At 38.7% G+C, this 25995-nt stretch overlaps 1 protein-coding gene across 2 annotated transcripts in view; it reads right to left on the bottom strand.

Annotated features, from left to right (window-relative positions):
- The window catches only part of LOC117414168 (plexin-D1), a 50445-nt gene extending 25578 nt beyond the window's left edge, over nucleotides 1-24867 (bottom strand). For both annotated transcript variants that reach the window (XM_059000132.1, XM_059000133.1), the window contains exons 1-18: nucleotides 23526-24867; nucleotides 20098-20274; nucleotides 18647-18778; nucleotides 18095-18195; nucleotides 17246-17381; nucleotides 16968-17148; nucleotides 15783-15891; nucleotides 13169-13265; nucleotides 12588-12692; nucleotides 11498-11587; nucleotides 10004-10097; nucleotides 9521-9678; nucleotides 7058-7203; nucleotides 6073-6172; nucleotides 3836-3975; nucleotides 2271-2450; nucleotides 1228-1318; nucleotides 276-542 (exon numbers count right to left, since the gene is read on the bottom strand). In XM_059000132.1, the coding sequence (XP_058856115.1) occupies nucleotides 276-542; nucleotides 1228-1318; nucleotides 2271-2450; nucleotides 3836-3975; nucleotides 6073-6172; nucleotides 7058-7203; nucleotides 9521-9678; nucleotides 10004-10097; nucleotides 11498-11587; nucleotides 12588-12692; nucleotides 13169-13265; nucleotides 15783-15891; nucleotides 16968-17148; nucleotides 17246-17381; nucleotides 18095-18195; nucleotides 18647-18778; nucleotides 20098-20274; nucleotides 23526-24743 (3522 nt within the window). In that variant the 5' untranslated portion in view covers nucleotides 24744-24867. The remainder of the gene's footprint in view (nucleotides 1-275; nucleotides 543-1227; nucleotides 1319-2270; nucleotides 2451-3835; nucleotides 3976-6072; nucleotides 6173-7057; nucleotides 7204-9520; nucleotides 9679-10003; nucleotides 10098-11497; nucleotides 11588-12587; nucleotides 12693-13168; nucleotides 13266-15782; nucleotides 15892-16967; nucleotides 17149-17245; nucleotides 17382-18094; nucleotides 18196-18646; nucleotides 18779-20097; nucleotides 20275-23525) is intronic.
- Nucleotides 24868-25995: the final 1128 nt, after the last annotated feature.

The raw sequence follows: 25995 nt of genomic DNA, 5'->3' as shown, positions 1-25995 counted from the left end.
TACCAGAACCTAGCACGAAAGTAAGGTTCAATAATCTCCTCCTTTAGTTATTAGTACATAAAACAGACCATAAACCACGTCATGTTGAGATTCATTGCAGTTTTGAAAGAGGGAGTTGTGTGGGCAGGATAATCCCCTGACACAGACCTGACAGAATCTCAGAACTCCAGGCCTAGGGATTCCCCAACCCCTGTAGATGAGGTGGGTGTTGGGTCCTTACGTCATCTTGTATGTATCTTCAAACAAAGAGCTAGTGACTTGGAAGAAAACCTCACCATAATGACCAGAGTCAGGGGTTCCCCGTGATGGTGCTTGATCCACCTCTCCTTATTGGCGATGTAGAAGTGTGGGTCCTCGCAGTAATGCATGTAGAAGCTGCCAGTGTGCGACTCGTCATCGTAGTCAGGCAGACTGTGGACGGCCGAGCCGTCTCCCATGTACAGGACCCCGTTGATGTAAAACTTCACCGGCTGCTCCTCAGTATTGTTAGAGGCTGCTGGGGAGGGGCACGTGATAACGGTAGGACTCTGAACTGCACAGATCTGAAAAGGAAGAGCATAATATGATTAACAAACCGCTAATTTACTCAACAGTGTGGAAAACGAGAAAAGTTATCTTAACTAGGTTATCTAAATTCAATATTTTACAAGGAATGCCTAAAAAGTCAAGCACAGAAGAAAACCATACCCAGTACAGTATTTATTATAGACATGACATTATAAAATATTCCAGACAGTTTTTGCTGCAACTGCAAGTCCATGAATGAAAGCATTTTGCAGATTTTAAATGTAACTTGGATCTAACTTTAGCTTCTGAAGTGCCAGTTTCAGTGATTAATAAATCATTGTTACTACTTTACTCTCTTGGAATGCAGAAAAGAACCTTAAATTATCTCTCTGGTAGAATTGTTCTGCTCTTTCTCTCATTGATTTGTAAAGCTATTAGTTTGTATCAATATAAAACTCACTGTCAACCAGCAAGCAAAACATCTAACAGCATCATAAAGAAAAAGAACCAAAAAAAAAAAAAAAAGTTGCTCTATTAGATTATTTAGTTTGGACGCCTGCTGTTATGAAGGGGAACAGAAAGTATTAAATTATATTGATTTTAACATGGAATAAAAATGTTGCTTTGGTTGAACTTGGACCCTAGTGTAACTAGCAGACATTTACACATTCACTAATGAAGTTGTGATTGTGATCCACTGTTAATATGACAAACACTTACTGTTGGTTCTTTGCCGATCCTTAAAACCACCATGGAGATGTTCTGGATCAGATTGAACTCCTGCCCCTTCAAAGTGAGTACCCTTCCTCCACTGAAAAAACAAAACAATACAACATCTAAAACTTTGACTAATCCCAGGGTTTAAAGGACTGAGCTATGAACGCAGGCTGGCAGAATGGAATATATTCAGCCTAGAACAAAGAATTATGGGGGCCATGATTGAAGTCTTTAAAATCTTAAAAGGAGTTGACAGAGTTAACTGCACACAATACTTTAAGCACAGCACAGAAACCAGGACTGGAGGACACAGTGGAAAATTAAGTGGAGACATACTTAGGACAGAGAAAAGGACCCTTCTTTACACAGAGAGTGGTGAGGGGATGGAATTAATTGAATTGTATTCTTACTTTGGCCCACGTGAAAGTCTGCATAAAGCCACACCACCACACTGACCCCCAATTAAAATAATTTTAGCTAACAAAATAATTTCATAAACCTGATATAAACTTTACCTGTTTTTGCAGTTCATTTAGCTAAATAGGTCTCAAATGTGCAGTTTCGGAATAAACCATGTATTTTCATTTTAAAACATAATATTCTGGTTAAAGGAAGCTCTCAGTTTCTATGCCTTATTCTCAGGTTATCTGTTTGCACTTCCTGGGTCATTTCACCTCGGCAGTGCCTCCTGGTGCAAAGCATGTTACTGGCTGAAAGTCAGTCAGTCAATGCAGAAAGCAGCTGGTTGGTTAATGTCAAGAAGAAGCCATTAAAGGGGTGGGAACAATTTCAACCTCTAGGTGGAACAACCAACCAAGTGCAACACAAACTGAAAGCATGGCTTGCAAACAGAGATATTTTTAACCTTGTGTAGTACCAGATATCAAGTTTTAAATTAAAAATTAAAGTTTACCATAAGATGTGTTTCTTTCAAACCTGGGCATTTGAGACTTATATAGGGAATGGCAGTGCACAGCCTGTAAGAGCTATGGCATTTTTTTTGTTAGCTACAATCACTGTAAGATGAAGATTCTACTTTCAAATACCTGACGTGGCTTGTTTTCGGACTGATCTCAGATATGACTGGGTTTTCCATGTACGTATACATGGTGCTGTTGCTGCTGCTGGGACAGGGGTTGCCCTCAAACTGGACGCACACCTGCACAGTTTCTGCCTTGGGAAGCAGCGCTGCTGGCATGGTGCATTTAATTGTGTCCTGTGTGCGTCTGCAGGAGGAAAAAAAAAGCAATCTGCATTGGGCATCATTAGAATAAGTACAGATCTCAGCTAGTCTGGCTTTGTTCCATGTGGAGCTTGAATAATATATTTTTGAGTTATATAGAAGTTTACATTTTTTTTCAGATATTTAAAATATAGGTTTATGATATGTCATGTAAAGCTATATATTTAATATATAAACCATAAGTAAAAATCCATATTTAAAATAGATTTTCTTTCCCTATGGTAATGATCTACCCTTTGTTTTATGCTGATGGCACAGAATCGTATATATCAGGTCACAATCAATAACTAATATTATCTAAGACCATGATGATTTTTCAAACTTACCAAATTGGTTACAGAATAACCAACTAATACATATTTGGTAGCAAACAAAAACATTATCAGAACAAATTGATATTATTACCATCGCTGGTCCTTTTTAAATCTCACTTGCTTATTGAGGAACTGTGGCAGGGCAAAAGCCTTGCTGGTATAAGGTGTGTGTGTGTGGGGAGAAACACATGGGAATGTGGCTGGAGCTGTAAATTGAATAAGTGATGATTAATTATGCTTCAGTCACAGGTGTATAAAAAGGGTGATCACAGGTGTTCATGTTAGAATTAATGTTGGTGATAGAGGTGAAGGTGCTGTGCTGTGCTGTGCTGTGCTGTGCTGTGCTGTGCTGTGCTGTGCTGTGCCGTGCTGTGCCGTGCCGTGCTGTGCCGTGCCGTGCGGTGCGGTGCACTGCGGTGCTGTGTTATGCAAGTGAGTTTTTGTGTAGACGTTTTGTTTTGGTCGTTGTGCCGTTTGTTTTGTTAATGTGTTTTGTTTGTTTAGTGTTTGTATTTGTAAATAAAGTGTGCATTAGCACTTAAACCTGCAGCTTCTGTGTTATGAGTCTCTCTCCCTGCCGATAACATCCTGGCTGTGACGCTACCCTGTCACATGAACACTATGATGTGCACTGGCTGATTAGTTAATAAGAAACATATTGCATTTCTAATGTATAGTAACTGTGGGTGAGATGCAACGTTTATGTGCGTATGCCCTGTCTCTCTGTGTACAACTTTACCATTGGTCCTATCTTTGTTTTTAACTTTGATTTGAGACATAAATATTTTTTTCCAGTTAAAAGCGTTAAAAATATATACTATTGCTTCCTGGTAATCACTTCCTGGAACCTAATCACTTCCTGTACCATTCAGCAGAAGACATTACTTAATACCAGGAAGCAGCATTCACTTGATATTATATTAGACATAGCAGCACATCCTGAAGTATAAAGCACATACTGTGTTTTTGACCTCACCAACGGCTACCTATGTTTTATTACTGAGGCTGGCTTTCTTCCTCACTGTTTTTACTCGGATGGCAGGCTGGTACTTACAGAAGACTGGTACACTCTTTAGTCCCGTTGACCAGGACTCGTATCCTTGATCCCACATCCAGGTTCTTGCCACTGATGATCACCTTTGTTCCTCCAGCTTTGGGACCAAAGTTTGGCTCAATGGAAGTCACCTCTGGGTTCTAAAGGACAGGCTGCAGATTAATACCAGCATGCATTTAAAACCAGTTAAGCATCTAGAATACCTTCACAAATGTAGTATATTTTGTCCCGATTTGAACACGGTCTTCAACACCCACGTTCCTTCTGTCCAGTTGATATTTGATTTGACATCCGAATAATCTAAACCAGACAAATCTCAAATATCCAATGGCTCTTGATTTTTTTTTATTATGTTTTAACGATATTTGATATCTATTTAAAAAATGCTAAGGAGAAATTAAAACCAAATATTCAAAGAAATAAGTGAAAAAGGCAGACTGTGACGAGGAGAATCAGGTCGGTACAATCATAACACACTTATGATGTGACTTGCCTGGACGGGTTATTCAGCCATGTGAACATTGAAACTCAAAGAGATAATTGAGTTTCATTATGCAGTATGAAAATAGAAAAACTCCTTTGGTCTGATTTTTAGCCTTTCTCACAGATCCAGTAACCACTGGGTAATCATCACTGTATAATCAAATGGCAGTGAGCGAAATACTGAATCTCAAACATCACATCGTCCATGTGGGGACTGAAATGTGCCTTTTTGGACTGGAGCCCTTGGGAGTTCACTCTGTGGATCAGTGGTTCACACATGTGCCATTGTGCACCAGATCTTGTATTTATATAACTAAATTGCAGGATTTGTTAATTAAAATGATCCGGTACCAGCAAGCTGATCAAACAGGTTCCTGCTAGATCTACCATGAACAGGCTGCAGGTGGGTCTGTAGATGACTGTAGGTCTGTAGCCTACCTGCTGAAGGACATTAAGGCCACATTAGAGGGAAAACTCTTTACCAATAGAGAAGTATTAGCCTGTTTGCTCACATAGTTGGTGGCCCCCCTTAACAAGGTTGTGGAATTGTTTAGCAATGCTGAACAAAGCACCCTGCAAAAACCTTCACAGAGCTTTTTGCTGACAATTGCAAATAAGGAAGGCTGCTGGCTTCTGCAGCAGCAAGGCAGAAGGTTAAAAAACAAGCACACTACTTTGGACTGAATTACTCTGGTCAACACTAGGGAGATCCTGACAGTCTGAGCTGCTGCAGACAGTCAAAGCCAGTCTGGCCCTGGAAAAGCCTGGACTTGTTACCAATCTGGTACCTTTCACCAGCATGAGCTACACCTCTCCAACCCAACTGTGATTAACAGAAAGCAGGCCTTGGTGAAATGCAGGGTCTCCAAGGACAGGACACATCCTTGGGGGCAGTGAAGCTATTGTCTGCGTAGCAGTTCATGCACGGTTTCCCTTTATTGTGGCAGATGTTTCCTGAAGAGGAATAACTTTCGGAGGTTTGGGTATGGAGTTTCACAACATATTTCCTTTTGGACTCCAACCAGTCGTTTTATGAAATATGTTGGCTCTGCTTTGTTAACCTGCTGTTAAAGAGCTGTCTGAGATGTTTAGGAATATTACAGTTATGTAAAACATGGTCTGTTTTATCGTTGTACTGCAGTTTCATTTTAAGCTTAAGTGGGTGGATATTCCTATGCTAAGGTTAGGCAGCAACAGCCTGAGCAGAATATAATTTTGCTAAAGATTTCTAGCACACTGGACACACAAACTCAGGCGCACTATTGGACTGTATATAATTCTCTAGATCTAGATCAAGGAAGGGCATTTGGTGTCCTGGGGGGAGGGCCCGCCAGACCATTTTATGTGGCCCACCAACAGTTAACAGATTATTTATTATGTCATGATATATTTTATTTTTCAAGCATAATTCTTATATGGTACTCCAAATCTAAAGTGCCTTTTTCAATGTGGATGATTGATCCAGGGGCACTTATGGTTTTACACTGTTAATACACAGTTACATGCTGTTTTGCATTATGTAGTCCAAAATACATGTATAGCTCACCAAAGGTTTTATGGCTTTTGTTGCCCATCCCTGATCTAGATAATAAAGCCTCATTGAAACACTCCTTAATAAAAATAACTCAAAGGGACAGATTTATTAAGGTCTTTAACCCAAAACGCATTTTAAGTAACAAAACATACAGTACAACTCAAACGGTTAGTTCATAACAGGTAATGCAACAACATTCAGAAACAACCACAAGACTCACCAAGTAAGAAAATGTCTCCCTCGACTTCCCTTCTGTACCCACGATCACAGAAACCACGTCAGAGAACATCGCTGGAGCTTTCTCGGTCTCACAGACAATTCTGCAGAGAAACAACAAGAAAACAAAACATGGTACATGTCATCCACAAGTATATTTATTATTTTATTTATTTATTTCTTAGCAGACGCCCTTATCCAGGGCGACTTACAATTGTTACAACATATCACATTATACATTATTTCACATTATACAGATATCACATTATTTTTACATACAATTACCCATTTATACAGTTGGGTTTTTACTGGAGCAATCTAGGTAAAGTACCTTGCTCAAGGGTACAACAGCAGTGTCCCCCACTGGGGATTGAACCCACGACCCTCTGGTCAAGAGTCCAGAGCCCTAACCACTACTCCACACTACTCCACACTATATCAGTAGTGTCCTATATCCTGTATAGTTATACACACAGTGGAGGAAAGAGCTATATAGGTGTTTACTGTACAACATTATCAGTAAAATAAAAACACAATTGCACTTTTAAATTTCTTTGTGAGGAGGTTTCAGTTATAACATCATGACATCGCAGCCTTGTGGAATAGGGCAAAGCAGGAGCGTATGTCCTAGCAGCAAACACTGCATTGGCCAAATGGTCAACAAGCTTCACTTACAGTGTACATAAACTAAGAGTAAAACCACATAATCTAGAACCCCCACAAGATGAATATCCTATTCAACTGTTTCATCACATATTATATTTATTCCAACAACAGAGATAATAATGTGGTCTAAAATGAAAGGGTCTGGTTTACAGGGAGAATGTACACAGTGACCACCACAACCAAGCTTCTGCCACCGTGCTGTTTGTAACAACCACATTTCTTTTTTAAAAGATCCCCAGGACAGTACCACATGCAAACAAAAACATCCTGCTCATTTTGGCGAATTTATCTGACTTCCAGCTGTCCCGGCAGCACTCACTTACACTTCTGAAACAATGTATCTGTCTTGGAGCGGCCTGCAGCCCACACCTCTGATGGAGACTGTGATGTCACTGAATCTGCGGCCCAGGTTCCTTCCTTGTATTGTGAGCAGGGTTCCCCCCTCCAATGGGCCACTCAGGGGATCAATCTGGAAATAAACACACACAGGCACTGACAGGAAACCCGGCGAAAGAAGCAGGTCAGGGCAAAAACCAGCGTCAGAGCCCAGCTGCAGCAGCCATACGAGCACAACTTTGTAGTTTCAGCTCCTACTTGTAACATGGAAAAGTAGATTACCATGACCTACATCCACTGTAGGTCCATGTGTGATGCACAGACTGTCGAACGAGCAGGCCGAAAGACAAGTTCCTCCATATGTCCCCAGATTCTCAATAACATGAGCATTGGATAAGCAGCTGGCTGATAGAAAAAGCAGTGTGATGGGGTACACCCCACCCCTGTGTGTATTTTGTTATTTTGAATTGTATTTGTTGTATTATGATTTAGAGGCATTGTTTAGTGTGTAAAAACACAATGTTTTATTGTTCATTATTTTACAGCATGGATGGGGTTAAAATTCCCCATCCATGCTAAAACTTGTGCAGAATGTGACCGCTTCCAGATTGATTTATTTATTACTAATCTGGAGATGGTCACATGTATATAAACCCGCAGCTTTGGCTGATTGAGGTTAGTGTGTTCAGAGGCGGAACGAGAGACGTGAGTCGTGAGAGAAATCAACGTGAAACTAAAAGAGGCAATTGTTACCTGTGCTAGCTGTAGACGAGCACGATACTTGTTTGGTTCTGTGTCTGTTTGCCTGTTTGTTTTGGCCACTGTGCCGTTTGTTTTGTGAAGTGTTTTATCTTGTTTAAACCTTTTGATATATAATAAACCGGCGCAACAGCGCATTCACTCACAAAACTGTTGTCTGTCTACTTCCTGGCCTGATGTCACCACAAGCCACCCTGTTCACATATGACAAAGTGTAAAAGAGCATAGGCAAAGGTATGATAAATCAAACCACGGTACACAAGTATAACCATGGGAAGAGCATGGTAAAACTGCAAAATTACAGTGCAAGAGCAGTTAAAACTTATATTTACTATAAGGTTGAACTGCTCATAGTCAAACTCGCTCTTACTTATAATTTACTGTATTCTTTATTTTGATCTTACTTGAATTTGATCTTATTGTACTTCCATAACTGCTTGTATCTGTACTATGATATGCTGTGATATTTTATAATGTGATAACTTGTAATGTGACATTTTGTAATGCGATACTTTGTACTGTGATATTTTGTAACAATTGTAAGTCGCCCTGGATAAGGACGTCTGCTAAGAAATAAATGATAATAACAGTAAAGACTGACAGACTACAGTACTGGGTAGTGTATTCTAGGCCTGTTACTGCAGTTTATATATCGTTCCAATTAGTGCTTTATCTACAGGAAGTATTTATCACGGCTGATTAGGTTTCATTTTAACCATACTTCCCTTTGGGGCACTGCTGCTAACAAAGGTGTCAACAGCAAAAGCAATGTTGCCATGGAGGAGTTTATCTTTCAATCATATCGATGAAAATGCCTGTTTCTGGGCCAAAAAGTCACACTTTAGTGGGCGCAACCAACGTAAAGTAGAAATCAAGAGAGGTTATGCAGAGGTTGTATAATGCCCTGGAGACCACGTTCAGAATTCTGGGTTGAATTTTGGTTTCCAAGGGCTTGTGGCTTTTGAGAGTTCAGACAGCAACTAGACTAATCCTAGGGCTTAAAGGGTATGTCTTTTGATGGGAGGTTGAGGTAACCGAACCCATTTAGCCTAGAAAATAGAAGGGTTAGGAAAGATTTGATCAAGGTTTTTAAAATCAAATCCAGTGACGATTTCAGACTTCATGACCAAATGACACTTTTGGAAGTTGAGATTTAGGACAGAGGACAGGAGGCCCTTTTCAACACAAATGTGGTGGGTGTCTGGAATGGGATAATAATTGAGATCCTTCAAGAGCTGTCTGGAATGAATTTGATTTTAAGAGCTGGAAGGTGGGCCAAATGTAATTAACGACACAAATAATTACATTGTAATTTTCAAATACCTGTAAGAATTCTTATTTTTTTTTTAATTGACATTTTCAACAGATCAAATAATTAAATCTACTAGAGAATATGAGGAGTCAATGATTACATACACTTTTCAAGAATGAGGAAACCAAAGACAGAATTCTAAGTGCTGAATCAGGGTAATTAGCTTGAAGCCCTAACCTTAACACAAACCATATCCATACCCCCACCTATATCTATATAGATATACATTTCCAAAAAAAAAAAACATTATCTATAGCCCTTATCATATTTCAACCTTATTCTTATGCCATAAACAGATCTCAGTAGTGGAGCAACAGAACAATTGTAAAGAAATAGCATGAAACTGTTTCATGTTGAGCTGCAGTGTATGCTGGCTTACCTTTCTTATTTCTGGAGCGGAGCAGGACTCCTGCACTGCCTTGCACTCGCTTCTCATCCTGCAGCTGTTCTCGCACCAGACACAGCGGTGGCCCCAGTCCTCTCTCCCCCAGCACTGGGAGCAGTCTGTGCTGCCCGACATGCAGTTATACACCTCCACTGAACAACACAAGAGGCAACAAGTCACTCTCTGTACTCTCCCACACAACACAGCACAGGAAGGAAAGTCTGTCTATGTTCAAAACAACACTGAGACATATCCATGAAACACAAATGAACCTAGCAGCTCCTTTTTGTGTACATTTAAAAGAAGACGGTATTTTCTGATGCTAAACAGTTAAACAAGACAGGTGATATCTCTTGTAGACAACTTTAACTTCCGTCTAGGAAACTCGGGTTTTTAAAGCGCACTTCAGTAACTACCAGATCATTTTTTGGGTGGCTTCCAGTTAAATCGATATTTGCCTGCATAAAAGATACAAACCTGTCATTGGTATAGGACTGTCAATGAATTTATCTGGGTGTTCTTTCAATCTCAGGTGGACCGGGATTTGCTGACTATTTTCAGTTGTATAGAGCTGCAGAAAAAAACAAAACAATTACATAAGAACATCCGAACATAAGAAAATGTACAAACGAGAAGAGGCCATGCGGTTCATGCAAGCTTGTCTGGTTCCTAGTAGCTGATTAATCTCAAAACTTTGTCAAGTTGGGTCTTAAAGGATCCAAGTGATTCTGCTTCAACAACATGACTAGATATCCCATTCCATACCCTCACCACTCTCTGTGTGAAGAAGTGTCTCCTTCCCTATGTCCTATGTCAATCTCCACTTCATTTCCAACTGTGTCCTTTGGTCTTGGCTTCAGTGCTTAAAGTATTGCTTAGGGTTAACTATGTCAACGCCTTTTAAGATGTTAAAGACTTCAATGATGACACCCCTAATTTTTCTTTGTTCTGAGTCAGTTGGGAGAAGTTTAGTCCATATATTCAGGGTAAAAAAAAAATAGACACACCTGCCAGTTGATACAGTATGGGTGTGAGGCATATATAGAGATATTTCAAATGGTTTCTCTAAACCCTACAGTTAAGTAAAGAACACTTTAACATATAGTCAGAGTTCGACTCTGTTACTTTTAGCAAAAGACTATATTTAAAGATATTAATATGCAAGGTTATTTGCAAAGACTTTATATTAAACAGCCGTGTCTATCAAGTAAACATGTGTTTGAAGACAAACATTGGAAGTATTACAGATTTCTCACAGCATGTTTGTTTGAATTTCCACGTTTATACTTGTATAAATGAAGCCAGAAGTTGCCCAGATGTAAGTTAGGAAACACAGCACGGTGTATTCAAATGATCTAAAGAGTCAGATCTTCAAGTAATTGCAGCTAACAAGATAGTTTCTCCACGATGCACATCCATGCCTTACATTGGTCTCAAACATGCACTTATGAAAGAAATACATGTTTTAACAAACATGTATTTTCATTGTTCGCAGGCCATGCTTCCTGGGTTACTGCACCAGGAGAGTGGAACTGTTCCCATCCCTTCACTTTTAATAATAACCAATCAGCTGGGTCTGCTTTCAGACACTTCCTGTGCTTCTTTTATTTCGGAGTATGTTCCAAAGCCTTCCTTTATCCAACCAATCACAGCCTGAACTAGACTCTAAAACTCTTACTTCTCTGCATGTATACAGAAGTGTACGAGGGACATGCGTCTCCGCTGTGCATTACGCAGGGGATAAGGAGATAGTAGGAAAAATGAAAACAGAGAAGCCGATGCAACACATAAAGAGTAAAGAGTTTATTTAGCATGGCAGGATTCCTTTATGTTTAGTCACCATATCTGGCTGCAGATACAAAACCACAACAACAGTAATAATCTGATAAGTTCTGATTCATTTCTGTGGGAATGGATATTTTGACTCAATTGGACAGATGTGAAACTCAATTGTTGGAATAATATACTCACCTTTACACTGTGGCAGATAATGGTGATTGGGTCAGCCCAGCTTACTTCAGAAAACTGATCATTTCCAAAGCAACATTGTAAACCTGTACCCTAGCAAAAAAATAAAAAGAGCTACATTATCAGCCAGTGTTTTAAGTTGCAGGAAATCGCCTATATTTGTACATTTATTGGTGCTGTAATTTTACAGTTTAAGTTTTTTTTCGATTGAGTGTCCCTTACCATGTTGTTTACCAGGCACTGTAGTGTACTACACTTTGCTATGCATTTACCAGAGTAAACTTAGGGAAATCTGATAAACCTCAAATATAACAATTACATTTTTTCATTGTTTTTTACAAAGCATAAGCATGTGATTTACAAATTTACCTCTATTTTTGGAAAGGAGAAAAACACACGTTCATTTTACAAGACTAGAACTAAGCAACTGGCTTGTCTGTCAGCTTTGTAGCATCATGTGGAGTTTTCTTATTGCTTAAATAGTTGTTTAAAAAGTATGGAGTAAATATGGTCATGATCTCTTCTAATATTACATTTGTCTACTAAATTTTCAAAATCACAATTTTTCCATGCACCTGGATTTGCAACCAATCTACTGTATGCCTTTGACCAAAATTGTATTGTGTGTATGCAGATTAATAAATATGTTGATACTCTACCTACAAATAACTAGACAGCGTTACTTAAAGGGGTGTCAACACTCAACTAGCCAGCCTGCTCGTATGTTATAGATTATGGGAGTGAGAAGAAACAGCGGGTTTTGCTATTGCCTGCACAGCTTTAAATAGGTTTTTGACAGATGTGAAACTTTTGACTCAAGATAGGAAACCATGATGAGTTCCATCCCACAGCACAGTAGAAGCTGTAGAAACGGATCCTGTGCTAGTCCTGCTTGCAGGGTGAATTACAATGTAAATAACTGTGCAGTTATAAAAGATTTTGGTGACACATTTTCTTATTTTGAGGACCTAGATCTATAACTCTGGCAAGAGAAATTAAGATGTTCAGTGGAGCAGTTTACACTTTAGTTATTTGTGAAAGACTGTAATAAGTAGTGCAGGTCTGTTGAGTTGAGAGCTGTGTTGTACAGTACCTGCAAGGTCTCTGTGTTGGCCAGTGAGAAGATGATATCTTGAGTGGTGCCAGTTGCTATTGGATCCAGAGTAGCAGGTATGAGTTTTGGACAGGATGCAGAATCCTGTTCGGGGAAAAAAGAGACTAGTTCACTTGTGTTTTTAATTTTATGCAGTATTAGTAATACAATTAATTAAATCATGAGGGATTGTAAATATGTCAGATGCGTTGCAGTCTTATTGCAAAGTTGTGTCCGAAATACATTCTTATTTCTTCAATAAAACACACAGGCCCGGCTATCAGTATGCCTCCAACCAGGGACCAGCATGTATTTAAAAACAAAGAGAGAAACACCTTGGAATCACGCTGTGTTTCCAAAAAAAGCTCCTAGGTTGAAATAGTGTCAGTGGCTCAGAAGCTAGCATGTGTGTCACTGGACCACTAAGCTTTGTCTGAAACTTTCTCTTCAGAAAATGTGTTTGTGAGCTGACCAAAGCCATGTGAAGACATAAATGTATTGTGAATATCCATAAACTCAGTTGACTTCAGTCAAGAAGCAGCATTAGGGAACTATCACTCTACTTTATAACAATGTCTTACCTCAAGCAAGTCCTTAGAGTCCAAATTACTAGAGACACAGGCAAAGGTCTTCACATTCCAGTAACATTTCCACTTTGTATTCAGACAGCTAGTACATCTGAAACACCAGAAAAGCCTTTATTACCAACAGACTTGCACAGAGATTTGTAATTTATGGTAAAGCAGCTTTCTGCAGGCTAAGTGGCAATACAGAAGCTGGTTACTGACTACTATATGAATTTCTCCTACTGCACAGACAAGTCGCTAGTGACTAGCAATTGCAAAGGTTTGCCATTTTCTTTTTGGTGTGAAGTCAAAGCAATGGATAAAATGCCAGTAAAAATGGTAAGTACAGAGACAAATATTTCATAAAGCCACCCCCTAGGAGTACAAGTACAGCAGTCTCCTTGGCTTCTCTTAAAGGATGAAATTAACATATACTTGTCAGTACCCGTTATAACCATTCACATGCTCATACTGTTTTACTGCAGTACAGAGATTTTATTTTCATCGCTCACTTGGCTAAACCAACTAGTTTCATATAAGAACATAAGGAAAATTACAAACTAATCTAATCACGTCCGGTTCCTGCTAGCTCAGGGGTCCCCAGACTTTCTTGGCTCAAGGCCCCCATGACATTAGCCATCCTGTCTACGAACCCCCACCCAATGAATCCATACAAATGGAGTACCTTGCTTTCATTGTAAACAACATTCTACCTTTCTCTTAAAAATAAAGATTGAATTCACAGCTGCTTTGCTGTAAAAGGACGTTTCAACTTGGAACGCTTGAGGCACTCAAGACAGCAATTTCAAGCAGATCAAACACTTTGTTTAATCAAGGCCATCTTTCTTTGTAGTGCAAGCAAATCCAAACTGGATATACTGAGTGTTTTTTAAAATATGATTTCATGATTTCGGCTTTCATTATGTTCAGTGTCATTTCTCAGACATTTGAAAAACTGCTCCTAATTACTGTACTCAGTTGTACACTGACTGCCAATGCAGCATAAACCTGCATGTAAAGATAAGCCCAAGCAAAACAAATTGCATGTGTTACGGTCCCCGGCCCCCAGTTTGGGAGCCCCTGTATTAGCTGATTGATCTCAAAGCTTTATCAAGTTGGGTCAACGGATCCAGACAATATACATAGTGCCATTCTCACAAATTCAACCTGAAACAGGCCCTGTATCAAAACTTTTTAAATGTTTTCCATTTGACTAGACAGTGATCCATAAAGCATTGTTGTATTTTTTTGTAAAGAGACTGTTAAATAAAATTGTCACAGGATGTTCTGTATAGTTTTTTTTTTTTTTTCCCGAAAACCCTTACCATCTTCACACATTGCACTTTTATAATGCCAGTTATAAAAAAAGTTTAAAAAGTGTAAAACAAAAACATCTGGTTTTCAAACACGTATAACAAGCTCATTTGCATCAGCAGTTAAGAGTTTTAAACTTGACTTCGTTGAAAAGAGTCAGAATCCATGACAGCAGGTCATCACACAACACTGGCCCTTACACAAACAGCAGCACACAACCACAGATACACAGCTATAGAGGAGGAGGAGTAAGACATTGAAATACTGCCGATAATCGAGTGTCATCGTCCTCATTTGAGGACAGGCTACTTTGTCATTTCTGCATTTTTAACTGGCACCTACCCGTTATTTTTATTTTCTCTTTAACTATATTGTTATGATAACTTACTCTAATTTTGTTAACCGTAAAAGTCAAGTCTAAATGTAACGTATCAAATAATATTGATATAGCTTATGCTCTGACAGTTGTCTATACAGAATGAGCAATACATTACAATACACTACCTGTGCATTGCTTAGTAGCTTTAAACTTACCACACACTAACTTTTATAAATACAGGCCCAAGTAGCAGACTTTTGATATTTTAGCAAGAATGCAGTCTCAGAAACAAACTGAAGCAGGGGACACAGTGGAGAGATTAGAAGCAGACTTTCCAGATGTAAAGGGGTTACGTGGGCAGCCTCTGTGCAAACTGGTACAAATTCTTCTTGCAGATTTATTTGTAGCTGACATATTTAGTTTCCTTTTCCCGCTTTAATTCCAACAATCACAGTTTAACACTGACATGTAAGCAATTTTACATTTCACACCTTTGCACAAGCGACAGCTGATGGAAGGGGAATACACATTTGCACAGTTATATAAAAAAAGGAAATAAAACACAGTAATAAAATACGGTACCTCATCTTTTTCAAAGTACATCTGATTTTCACATTGAATAGCAGCCTATCTGAATCTCATTGGGGGTGTTTGCAGCAATTTTATTATCACACTTCTAATCAGAGATATTGCCACTGATGTGTAAAATGAGGCCCAATGTAGCACAGAGACTTCAGCTATCAGCGTGAGACAAATATGTTAAGCATTGCTGCTGAGTATGTATCTGGCCTGTGGTTACTTTCCAAGTTTTCAGATTGCCATAGAAACATCTATATTCTATTGGGCACAGTCTGTAAACCCATGTAAATCAATACAGAAATGTTTTTGAAAAATGCAACAGTAAAAAAAAGTTGGGATACCAAAGCAGTGACTTCTAGCATTTGGCAATTTAGCATGAAACAACAACAACTTTGAATGCGATTCAGTTTTACTTACGCTGTTTTTGCATTAAATATTCCAGTCCTCTCACAGTCATAAATAGTGACATTTCCCCATACAATGCTCATGCCATTGACCTTGATGGTAGTGCGGATGGTTACGTGATCTGTCAAGAAACAAAATAGATAACAGGAGAATAAGGACAGGTACACCTAACACTCAAATGAGAATAAAAATCTACAGTAAGACTGTAAACATGTTCCTCATGAATGGTGAGGGACCGATAGTCTGACTGCTGTTGACAGTACAGGCACTGCTTTGTGAACTTCCTCACAAAGCTACAGCAATAAACTCCCATACTAGTCTAAAGGACCACACCTGCTATTCAGTCCTGGCTCACTTTGTTACAGAAACACTGTCCTGTTAAGCCACAATGGTTTTGGAAGAGGACTGCTGACCATTGAGAACTGTGTGAAGACCACCAAATTCATTTTCAGATGGATTTGAGGGGAAAGCCCTGGGCATTGGCCCACTGCACCATCATGGTAGCAAGTTTTACAGCAGGGTGCAGTCACACGCTAGGGCACTGGCCAAGATGGGACTAGCCCACAGTCTAAAGAAAGGGCCTCACTGGCTCAGAAGATTTTCAAATGCTATATTTTTCTTTAACCACTGAAAACAAGCAGGCACCAGTCTATTTCTATCTACCAGATCAAAGCAGCCAAGATCCAAGACTTGGTTTGTTCATTATTTGTTCACACAATCCTTTGTAGCTAAGAAAGGAAGGTGTTTGTGGCTGTGTTTATAAATCATTATTGTGTCATTACTACATCTAAGATATGCTAATGCTTTAAGAATACTGCCCCATGATTGCTCCAAAGCTTTCACTCATCATGTGCTACATGACTGATGCCACTTCGCATTAGGTTTTATTTCAGGTCAGAACTAGAGTGAATATACTGAAGTGATTATGAAGGTTAGGGTTAAACAGTATATTACATTTAAACTGTGCCTCACAGCCACTTGGCCAAGGTGAATGGGGCTATTGTTTACAGTATATGGGGAGGCCACAACAAAGGTAGCCACCTGGGCTATATTGATAGGTGGCATGTGTGTTGGACACTGACACACCTCTCAAACTTAAGTTTGCTAACTTAATTAAAACCAAGCAAAGGCAATGCTCGCTCTTCTAATAGAAAGTAAATCTAGAGACACAAATATGACTTCCTGTTGGAGACATACCTTGACCCGGTGGGAATTCTGGGTACTTCTCCTTCGGTAAAAATGGGCAGGAGTGAATTTGTGACGGTGCTGAATCAATTCCATATACTGTGGCCTCTGTAGAAACCCCATTTCCATAATCACACTCCACCTTTGTTCTGTTGAGGTCAGGGACGCTACCATTGATCAAAATCCCTACAACCTTAAAGAAGACAAAGATACTGGGTTGAGTTCACTTATACAAGACACATCATGTCCAAGATACATGGAGGCTGAAAGTGGAGCTTATGGAATAGTACCGGAACTTTGAAGTTAGAAGCCAAGTTGATTTCTGAAGGTGTAATAGTCATAGACGGACACATGTCGATCCCTTCACTCAGGCTAATCCAGAAATGTGGTTGCTTCCAGTCTGTACATTCTCTTTGCAGAGAACACCTGAAACATGTAACAGATTGAAGTTTTAAAACCATTCAAGTTAGTCTTGCCAAAACTTTCAACTCAGCACAGAAAGCAGAATGAGAGGACACAGTTGGAAATTAAGTGGAGACAGACTGAGGGTAGGAAACACTTTTTTTTTTTACGGAATGGGCTGATTCCGAATCACTGAGTCATTTTTCGTTGTACCAAAGCAATTGCATTTCTATCAGATTACATGTACTTTGTTCTCATTTAAAGATTCTTGTAATGTTGTTTATTTATTTATTTAATAATTAAAAGGCATGAGATGCAGTTAAAAATGAAAGTATAACATGTTGAAGCAACTTCCCTTTCTGACTATGGTATTCTCTGGCACCTAACACAGCAGACTATGGAAGTCAGCAGGTCAGTAAAGCTTCTAAAAATAAAATGAGTAAGAAGTCTGGGCTTTTAACCACTCTATTGGGAATTCACCCTGACAGTGCATAATGTGTAAGCTAGGCATGTGTTTTTGAATAGTGTTATTGTAGCTGACACAAGCTGGTGCTGAGAATCTGATTCATTCCCTTGCGAACAATCTTTTAACCCTTAACGCTGGATGTAACTAGGAAGCCCATTCTACACCCCCACCGCTCTCTGTGTGAAGACGTGTTTCCTTCCCGATGTTCTGACTCTTAGTATATGATACAATCTATTCATTTTTTTACCACTTAGTGTAAGAAGGTTTGTACCTGCTCTCCAGGGTACACCATCCACAGTACGCATCCACAGCTCCTAGACACTGATTGCAGGTTTTGTACTGATCACACTTTGCTACCTTAACACGGATCATCTGAAAACCAGCAGAGGCTTATTAATGAAACCAGAAAACCATTAGCAAGCAGTGAATCAAGAAACCTCCCTCACATTCAAAAACTATTGAGGCAGTGAGATTTTACACAAAAAACCTTATTAAAAATGATTGAATTACTAATTTAACTTCATGAAATACAGTATACATCCATATTGTTTATTTACAATGCACCCATTTGGTATTCTTTTTAACAAATTTTCATTGAGCTTTAAAACATGACTGAAAAAATAAGGGTGTTGAGCTTTGTGTTACAGCAGCGCATGCTTATTCTGAACCCTACCCTAATAAATACAAGTTCACAGTTACATTTTACAGCGCAGCTTATAATGAATTCATAGTGCATGACTAACTTACTGCATCCCTTCCCATCTGTAAGTCACCGTAAGTAATACATTCCACAATGCATCCACTAAGTCTGACAGTATCTTACCTGATGTGATGTCATCAGGTATAGGTAGTTGTTATCACTGGGGTCAAAACTCATAATGTGATGGACGGATTCCCGAGAAGCCACGCGGATTGCTTTCTGGCTTCCCAAGGTCAGGTTTTTAAGAAGGTTGAGCTGTAATAAAAATACAGGTGCACTTTCATTGTATTACCTGGGCTGTCCAAACTGTTTGACACAAACAGGTCACATTAGTCACAGCAGTACAGTGAAGAGCCATATAACCGGAAAGAACCTAGGGTGCCATACTAGAATATATTTCCCAACATGTTGTTACATGTTTAACTCTGCTCTATAACCCGTATTTAGCAATGACAAATACTGCACAAGGTTTACAGTGTTTGTTGTCTTTGATTTAATGGCTTTAATATGTTTAGAAGTGTTTCACTCGTTGCTGTGTCAGGGGTCAGGTCTGTCATACAAATAGTGCAAGAGATTGAAATTCACTCAATTAGAGGTAGCCACCAAACTCTGGTATTAAGCTGATATTAACGTATTGAATCTGTTTATTTAGAACCTGTTGTGGTTTAAACGTGTATTTCCTAACAACTGACCACCTCTTTCTTTTCCCTTTCAGTATGATTGCCAAGGTCTATCTGAAAGATAAGAGGAAAACACACAACCGCTCTGCGTTTGCAAAAAAAGCCATGCAGAACTTATACCGAGTGCTTTACAATACTACATCTTATAGAAATGATCTGGCTATGGGCCACAACTTTTAAAGCTGATTCCCACACTCTATTATATGGAACTGGGAAGTACCAATTATCCAAGGAGAAGAAGAAGAAGAAGAAGAAGAAGAAGAAGAAGAAGAAGAAGAAGAAGAAGAAGAAGAAGAAGAAGAAGAAGAAGAACTCTACATTGATAAAAAAAGAATGTACTAAACCAAACAGTTGAAGTAACAACAAAGCTAACATGCTAAATGGTATATCTTGAGTTTATAGTTTAAACGTTTATCGGATGGCGACAAGTTTAATAGAACTAAACAAATCTTCAGACGCTTGGTCTGGATCTGATGCGTTCTTATTTTCATTTCAATCATCACATCCTGGTGACTTTTCAAAATTCAGAACTGTACCGCATCCCTGTGGCCCCAAAAGAGCTTCGAAACATCTCTTCTCTCAAAGTTCAGCTGGTATATCAGAGTGCAACCATTAACCTGACCCCTGTAGCACTCTGCCCCTAATGATGTAAGGAATGTGTTTGATACTGTATCTACTGGGGGCAGAGTGTTGTAGGGGGACAGGTTACTAGGTTGCAGGTGTGCTTTACAATTCACACACCGCCCATTCATGATTGTGACACCCCTTTATACTTGTACCATGCATATAAATTAGGTTTTTATATTTTTGTCCAACAACATTAGAAGTCCTTTAGTTAACGGAAAGCAATGCCTTCATTTTAGTAGTAAAATATACTTTTAACAACTGGTATACCTTTTGCAGCCTCCCAGTGGCTGTGCCCAGGAATACAATGGTGTGGTCATTGACGCTGGCAACCGCGACAGCGGTCAGCCCAGATGACTCGAACACTGGACTGGCCTTCAGGGGGTTCCGGAGAGCCAGAGGGTGTTGCAGGTGAGCGGCCCCACAATCCAGGTGCTCCGACTGCAACTACAGAACAGACCAAGCAAACATGAGTCACGTGCACCCACTAGGAAGCAAGCAAAAGAGTGTTGCTTTTCAAACCTTTTTTAAAAAAAAAAATGTTTCTTCTGTTTTGTTGCATTCAACAGAGGGCAAACATGGCCCCCACTTTTGTATTCATGTTGCTACTCGTTCCTATGCAATAAAAATGGGGGGGGGGGCAAGTTTTGCCCCAGTTTTTTCTTGTTTTTTTTATTAGGTTTTTACTGGGCCCCTTTTTTTTTGTACTTGGCCCCTATTTATATGGCTGGTCCCTTTTATTTTAACTTGGCCATTTTATACATGTGAAATGTTTTTGGTTTTACTGGAGAAAACCTATTGAGATGGAACAACTCATTTGCAAATATATCCTTGGGAGACCAACAGTAAACTGCTCTAGCAAAAAATCTATACATGCCTAGGTTGTGTGGATCACAAGTTAAATGAGTTTAGTGGCGAACACACCTGTGCAGACTATGAGCTGTCTGTTCAAGCCAGATTTGATATCTTGCCCATTGTGATTGAAACTTGGAACTTGGCGATACAGCTTTTATATATTATAAAACAGATACCAGGGATGAGGGGCAGCCCATTTAGACAAAAGCGCTTGCTACATATCACAGGTTCTGTGGCGTTTTTTTTTTACCCAATAATATCATGCCATCAGTTTCATTCTCAACAAAGAAATTGTTTATTTGGCAATGCAAAGTGTCTGTTAACTAGTTATTATCCTGTTATGCAATCTCAGATTTCAATACCCATATGATGGTTTGCTTCCTAGCTATGTCTTAAAATATCAATGCATGGACAGTCACTAAAACAAAACAAAGCTGATTAAAGGAAAAAAAGTCAGTCTGGGAGTTCTACTCTTTGATGTGTGTAGGAAGTCTTATCTAGCATGTTCCAAAAGCTGTTTCAGCAAGCAATAATAACACAAAGACCTCGGTCAAGTTCTGACTCTGGGTTTACAAATTGCTGGTCTAAACCCGACCAGGTGAATCAGCAGTGCTGGATTAAAGGAAATGTGTTTTCACTGTAAAAATCCCTTCTCATCACAACCTACCATAGACATAATAATGCAGCTGTGCATAAAGCTTTGTTTCCACAGCTGAGACGAATTACAATGTATTACAACAAGCACAATATTCATTTTTACAGGTTTCCATGACAACGTATCTATCACATAAAATAAATGAGCACATTAACATATGCATGTGAATGAATCGCTATCATTAAACAAACTGTTGGCTAGGAAATGTTTCAAGTGCTTGCTAATCACTAAGCAACATCTTGTTTTTTTTATAGAAACATACTTCTTCAATACATACAATACATACTTACTACTGCACAGTGAACTGTTCAAAATACTACAACATGAATGTACTAGTATTGTTATTTGATCACTGATAGGAAAACATACCCAATGTATAGAAGTTGTTAATATTATTGCTGAAGTTAAATAATGTAAGTTTCTGTTTTCTTCCTCTAACTTGTTGCCTTAAATAGTGTTTACCTTGTGATGGCTAAACAGAAGCATGTATGATCATCGTGCATTTGCATTTGGAACGTAGTTAGAAATGTTTTTTTCAAAGTCTGTTGTTATCAGTTAAACAGTCTACATTTTGTGAATACCGAGTTTTTTTTTCGTTTAGAAAAGCAGACTTACAAATGAGTCTTCATATAACTCGTTAAAGCTTGAATGCATCCCACTGCCCACTGTTTTCGTACAGTTAACGGGTTTGCAGCTTCCTTTAGATGCATGTGTCACTAACGCACTCTTTTAGTCATTGCACTTCATATCATAAGCCCTTTAGCAAGACGCTTTTTTAAAAACATAAAACTGATACATGACTGGTAAGTGGTAATCCTCCCAAAACATATGCTTTAGCATACTATTGTCATGAATAACCAAAATAAGTTAAAATAGTAGATGCATTTGCTTATTATTTTATTGCGAGTGGTTTGTCGTTTGCAATGTATAGATGTGTTGTAACTGTGGTTGCTCTGAGGCTATATTATCCGATTCTGCAGTACTGTATCACTCGTGCCTGGAAGTTCTGCATACCTCGAAGCTGATCTTACAGACTCACTGCACATCTGTCTGCGGTTGTGTGCTGCGGCCGGTCTCTTGGGAGAGTCTCGTTCCTTTTCTCATGGTTTGGCTATCGACTTGTAATGCCACTGGCACCGTTTCAACAAGGTTAATTTTTGTGAATCGGGCAAACAATGTTTCTGTTAATATGATGCACCGTTGTGCCACTATTATATTCTACTTTCCCCATTTTAAAATTATTATTTTATTGAATTGTCAATTATTACGCTGCTGACGTAACTAATAACACTGGCAGCGGTGTAACAAGTACTAACTTTTGGAATAGCTATAGGCCTACCGATTACCATAGAGGGTAATTAAAGACTCATACAAAGGTTTAGAAAGAGATGCTTAACTATTACCCTGGATAGACGTGCACGTGTAGTTGGTGTAACAACTTATTTTAATTGCAATTGAAAAAGTCATCCTGGATTCAATAAATCGAATTCCTATAGGTTTTTTTTTTATAGGTGACCTCAACACAGAGTAAGACAGTAATGGTTCGCCTTCTGTGCGATCTAGCGTTAGCCGACTTGCTTGACATTCCACTTTGTTTAGATTCCCCAAAGGTAGTTTTAGCTTTAGGTACGTAAGACCCCTCCCCACTGAATCCATGATTTACTCCCATATTCCAGCTCCAATTATATATATATATATATATATATATATATATATATATATATATATATATATATATATATATATATATATATATATATATATATATTAAGCGGTGTTATTGTTATAGTCAGAACATTTTACAGGAAACGTATTTCGGGTATTTTCAGCGTTTGCTCGAAATATATAAACCTTACTAAAATGTAAAAGCCAAGGGAAACTACACTTGTATAACAAATGTGCCTCTAGTGACAGAACATTGCAGAATAAACTGTAGTTCCCACAACCTTATTACGGCTTTGGCACAACCTCGTGATCTCTGAGGATGTTTGTTTTCTGGAAATAATGATTCATATTTCTTAAACTGTCACACACAATAGACTGACACACACAATAGACCATTAAAAGCAGAATGACTTAATAAGGTGTTGCTGACACATAACAGACCACACAAGTTAAGTGAACATATCACATAAAAAAAAAAGAAATGTAGAAAACGAAGTAGTGCTAATTCATTTGATTTACCTACCACAATACTTTTCTTGACGCAGCCAGCTCCAGTCCCTTGAATTACACTATCCAGCACCGACACGTCTCCAGAATTCGTCTCGCTTAAACAGGTTTTCCGGGCATTCCTAATCGAACTTTCAATATCTGAAAACTGAAATACGCACAGTGCCGATTTTTTATTGGATTTTTCAAAAACTCCAAACAAGAGGTCTCGTTCTTCTAAGTAGCTAGAAAGATATACCCTAGCAGAGAAAACAGAAAGCAGTCTGTTGAAAACGCTGCCGTCAGAACCACACTGAAGACCCATTTGGATGTAAGACTCGGTAAGCTTTTTACACTCTTTACGTTTGGTTTTGTTGTCCAGACAAATCCTCGCCAATATGCTATTGGGCTGGCTCTCCTTCTCCCCTAAGTTGGCATCGTTGTTCATCGCGATATAAGAATATGTCTTCTGAATGAAAGCCTGAACAAAACTCAGTTTGTTCTTGGGTTTGACTTCTTGCTTAATCTTAAACACGTTGTCTTCCGATGGATTTATATCATAGGTGAAAAGCCTCGACAGCTCATTGACGTTTAGGGACCTGATAGCTATCTCAGGTGTGTTTTCAAACCTCAAGTCCTCCTTGCTGTGGTTCTTGGGGAAGAACGCCGTGCCCACCCCGGTATAAGTCGCCCCAACCAGAAGCCGAGTGTTACCCCCAGAGCTCCTGAGGATGAGCCCGACTGTTGAAGCATTGGGGTGGTTGGCAGCAATATTAAGCATGCTTGGAAAAACTGTCACCTTGTGGTCTCCCTGTGGGGGGAATTCAACAGCGATTTCGGAAACGTTCTCCAGCTTTCTTAGCTCACAGAAACCCTGGTAAACCGAACCACATACTACAACCACGTGCTGGTCCCGGTCGAGCTGCAGCAGCTTGTTATAGTTGTCGGTCAGAACTTTAGGGTGCTCGCACGAAGCATGGGGCAGCTGCGGCGCATGGCACAGCATATTGTCCAAAACAGGTCCCGTTTTCTCCTCAATCTCCAGGCTCAAATTACCGTCCAGTTGATAAATCCTGTTCACGCTCGCCAGGTACACTTTGTTGGAAACTTCATTCACTGCAAAGTTGTTGGTCGGGTCTGCAGATTTGAATATCTGCTGAACTTCAAGTCCGCTGACATAGTGGTGCTTGCTGTTAATAAAGACAACCAAAAACACTTCCCAAAGAAGAAGCTGAACTCTTTCAGAAGGAGGCATTATTCCTTCTTGTTACAAGCAGCGGGGAATGCAATGAAGAGTGCATTGAGAAGAAAATGTGTTGTTCTCACTAGTATAATCCAAGAGGAAACCTGTTTCCTGCTGTTACATACGCCTAAACGAAAAGTGACGTGATTAAGAGAGTCGTGCTTCCTTTTTCTTAGGCAGCAGAAACCGTTTTGCTACTGATAATGCTTATCGTCAGATCAGAACACAATCCTTCCAGAGAAGACATTCGTAGCTCTAGCGCCCCTTGTTCAAAATCAAGACTGAGGTTGTTGTTGTTCTTGTTGTTCTTGTTGTCATAAGCTTATGAAGATAATAATACTATCTGGATCGACAGAACAATTGATGGTTTACTTTGATACTTTTACCAACACATAGAATAAGCAATGTAATCAGGTCTGAACTCACATTCATTTAAACAATATGAGTTCAATTCCACGCTTATAAATATACAAACCGTAATCAATTTGGAGTGTGGAATATATAAAGGATATTTGTAAAGGTTACTATACAAATAAATACAGTAGGTGTTGATGTGGCAACAAACAAAATCACTTAAAAAATGCATTTATAGTAAATAAAATAACTGACACTTGTCAGTCCCAGATTTGACATGCCTACATTACCCCACATTCCTGTTTATATATATATATATATATATATATATATATATATATATATATATATATATATATATATATATATATATATATATATATATATATATATCCAATTGAATTCACAGGAACATTTACTTTCAGGTTTCAAGTCCACGCAGTTTGGCGATATCATAAAATGTGTGCTTATATATGATTAGTTCATTTATTGCGTATGTTTAATTATTGTTTACTTCATTTCGACTCAGATGAGTCAAGCATGTTCATATGCATTTATATTTGAATTACAGACTTCATTACAAAAATGTTTTAAAATATCCAGACGTGTATAAAGGTTATGCAGAGTAGAACTGAACACACAAACGATGTGTTATCGACGCTAAAATAAATCGCATTTACAATACAAGTTGTATACTGTCGTTTTGATAGGCTTTCTGCCTTGGGAAAAACAAATCATTAAAATTCAAGCTCAAACAAGGGTGATGTAGCCGGTTGTGTTATAAATAGAACATATATCGTTTATCTGTTATAACTTATAACATATATATATATATATATATATATATATATATATATATATATATATATATATATATATATATATAAATTTTGAAGAAACGTGTAACTGT

The sequence above is a fragment of the Acipenser ruthenus genome, chromosome 25, assembly GCF_902713425.1.
Source record: "Acipenser ruthenus chromosome 25, fAciRut3.2 maternal haplotype, whole genome shotgun sequence".
Lineage (NCBI taxonomy): Eukaryota > Metazoa > Chordata > Actinopteri > Acipenseriformes > Acipenseridae > Acipenser > Acipenser ruthenus.
This window is presented reverse-complemented; position numbering and strand designations above follow the sequence as displayed.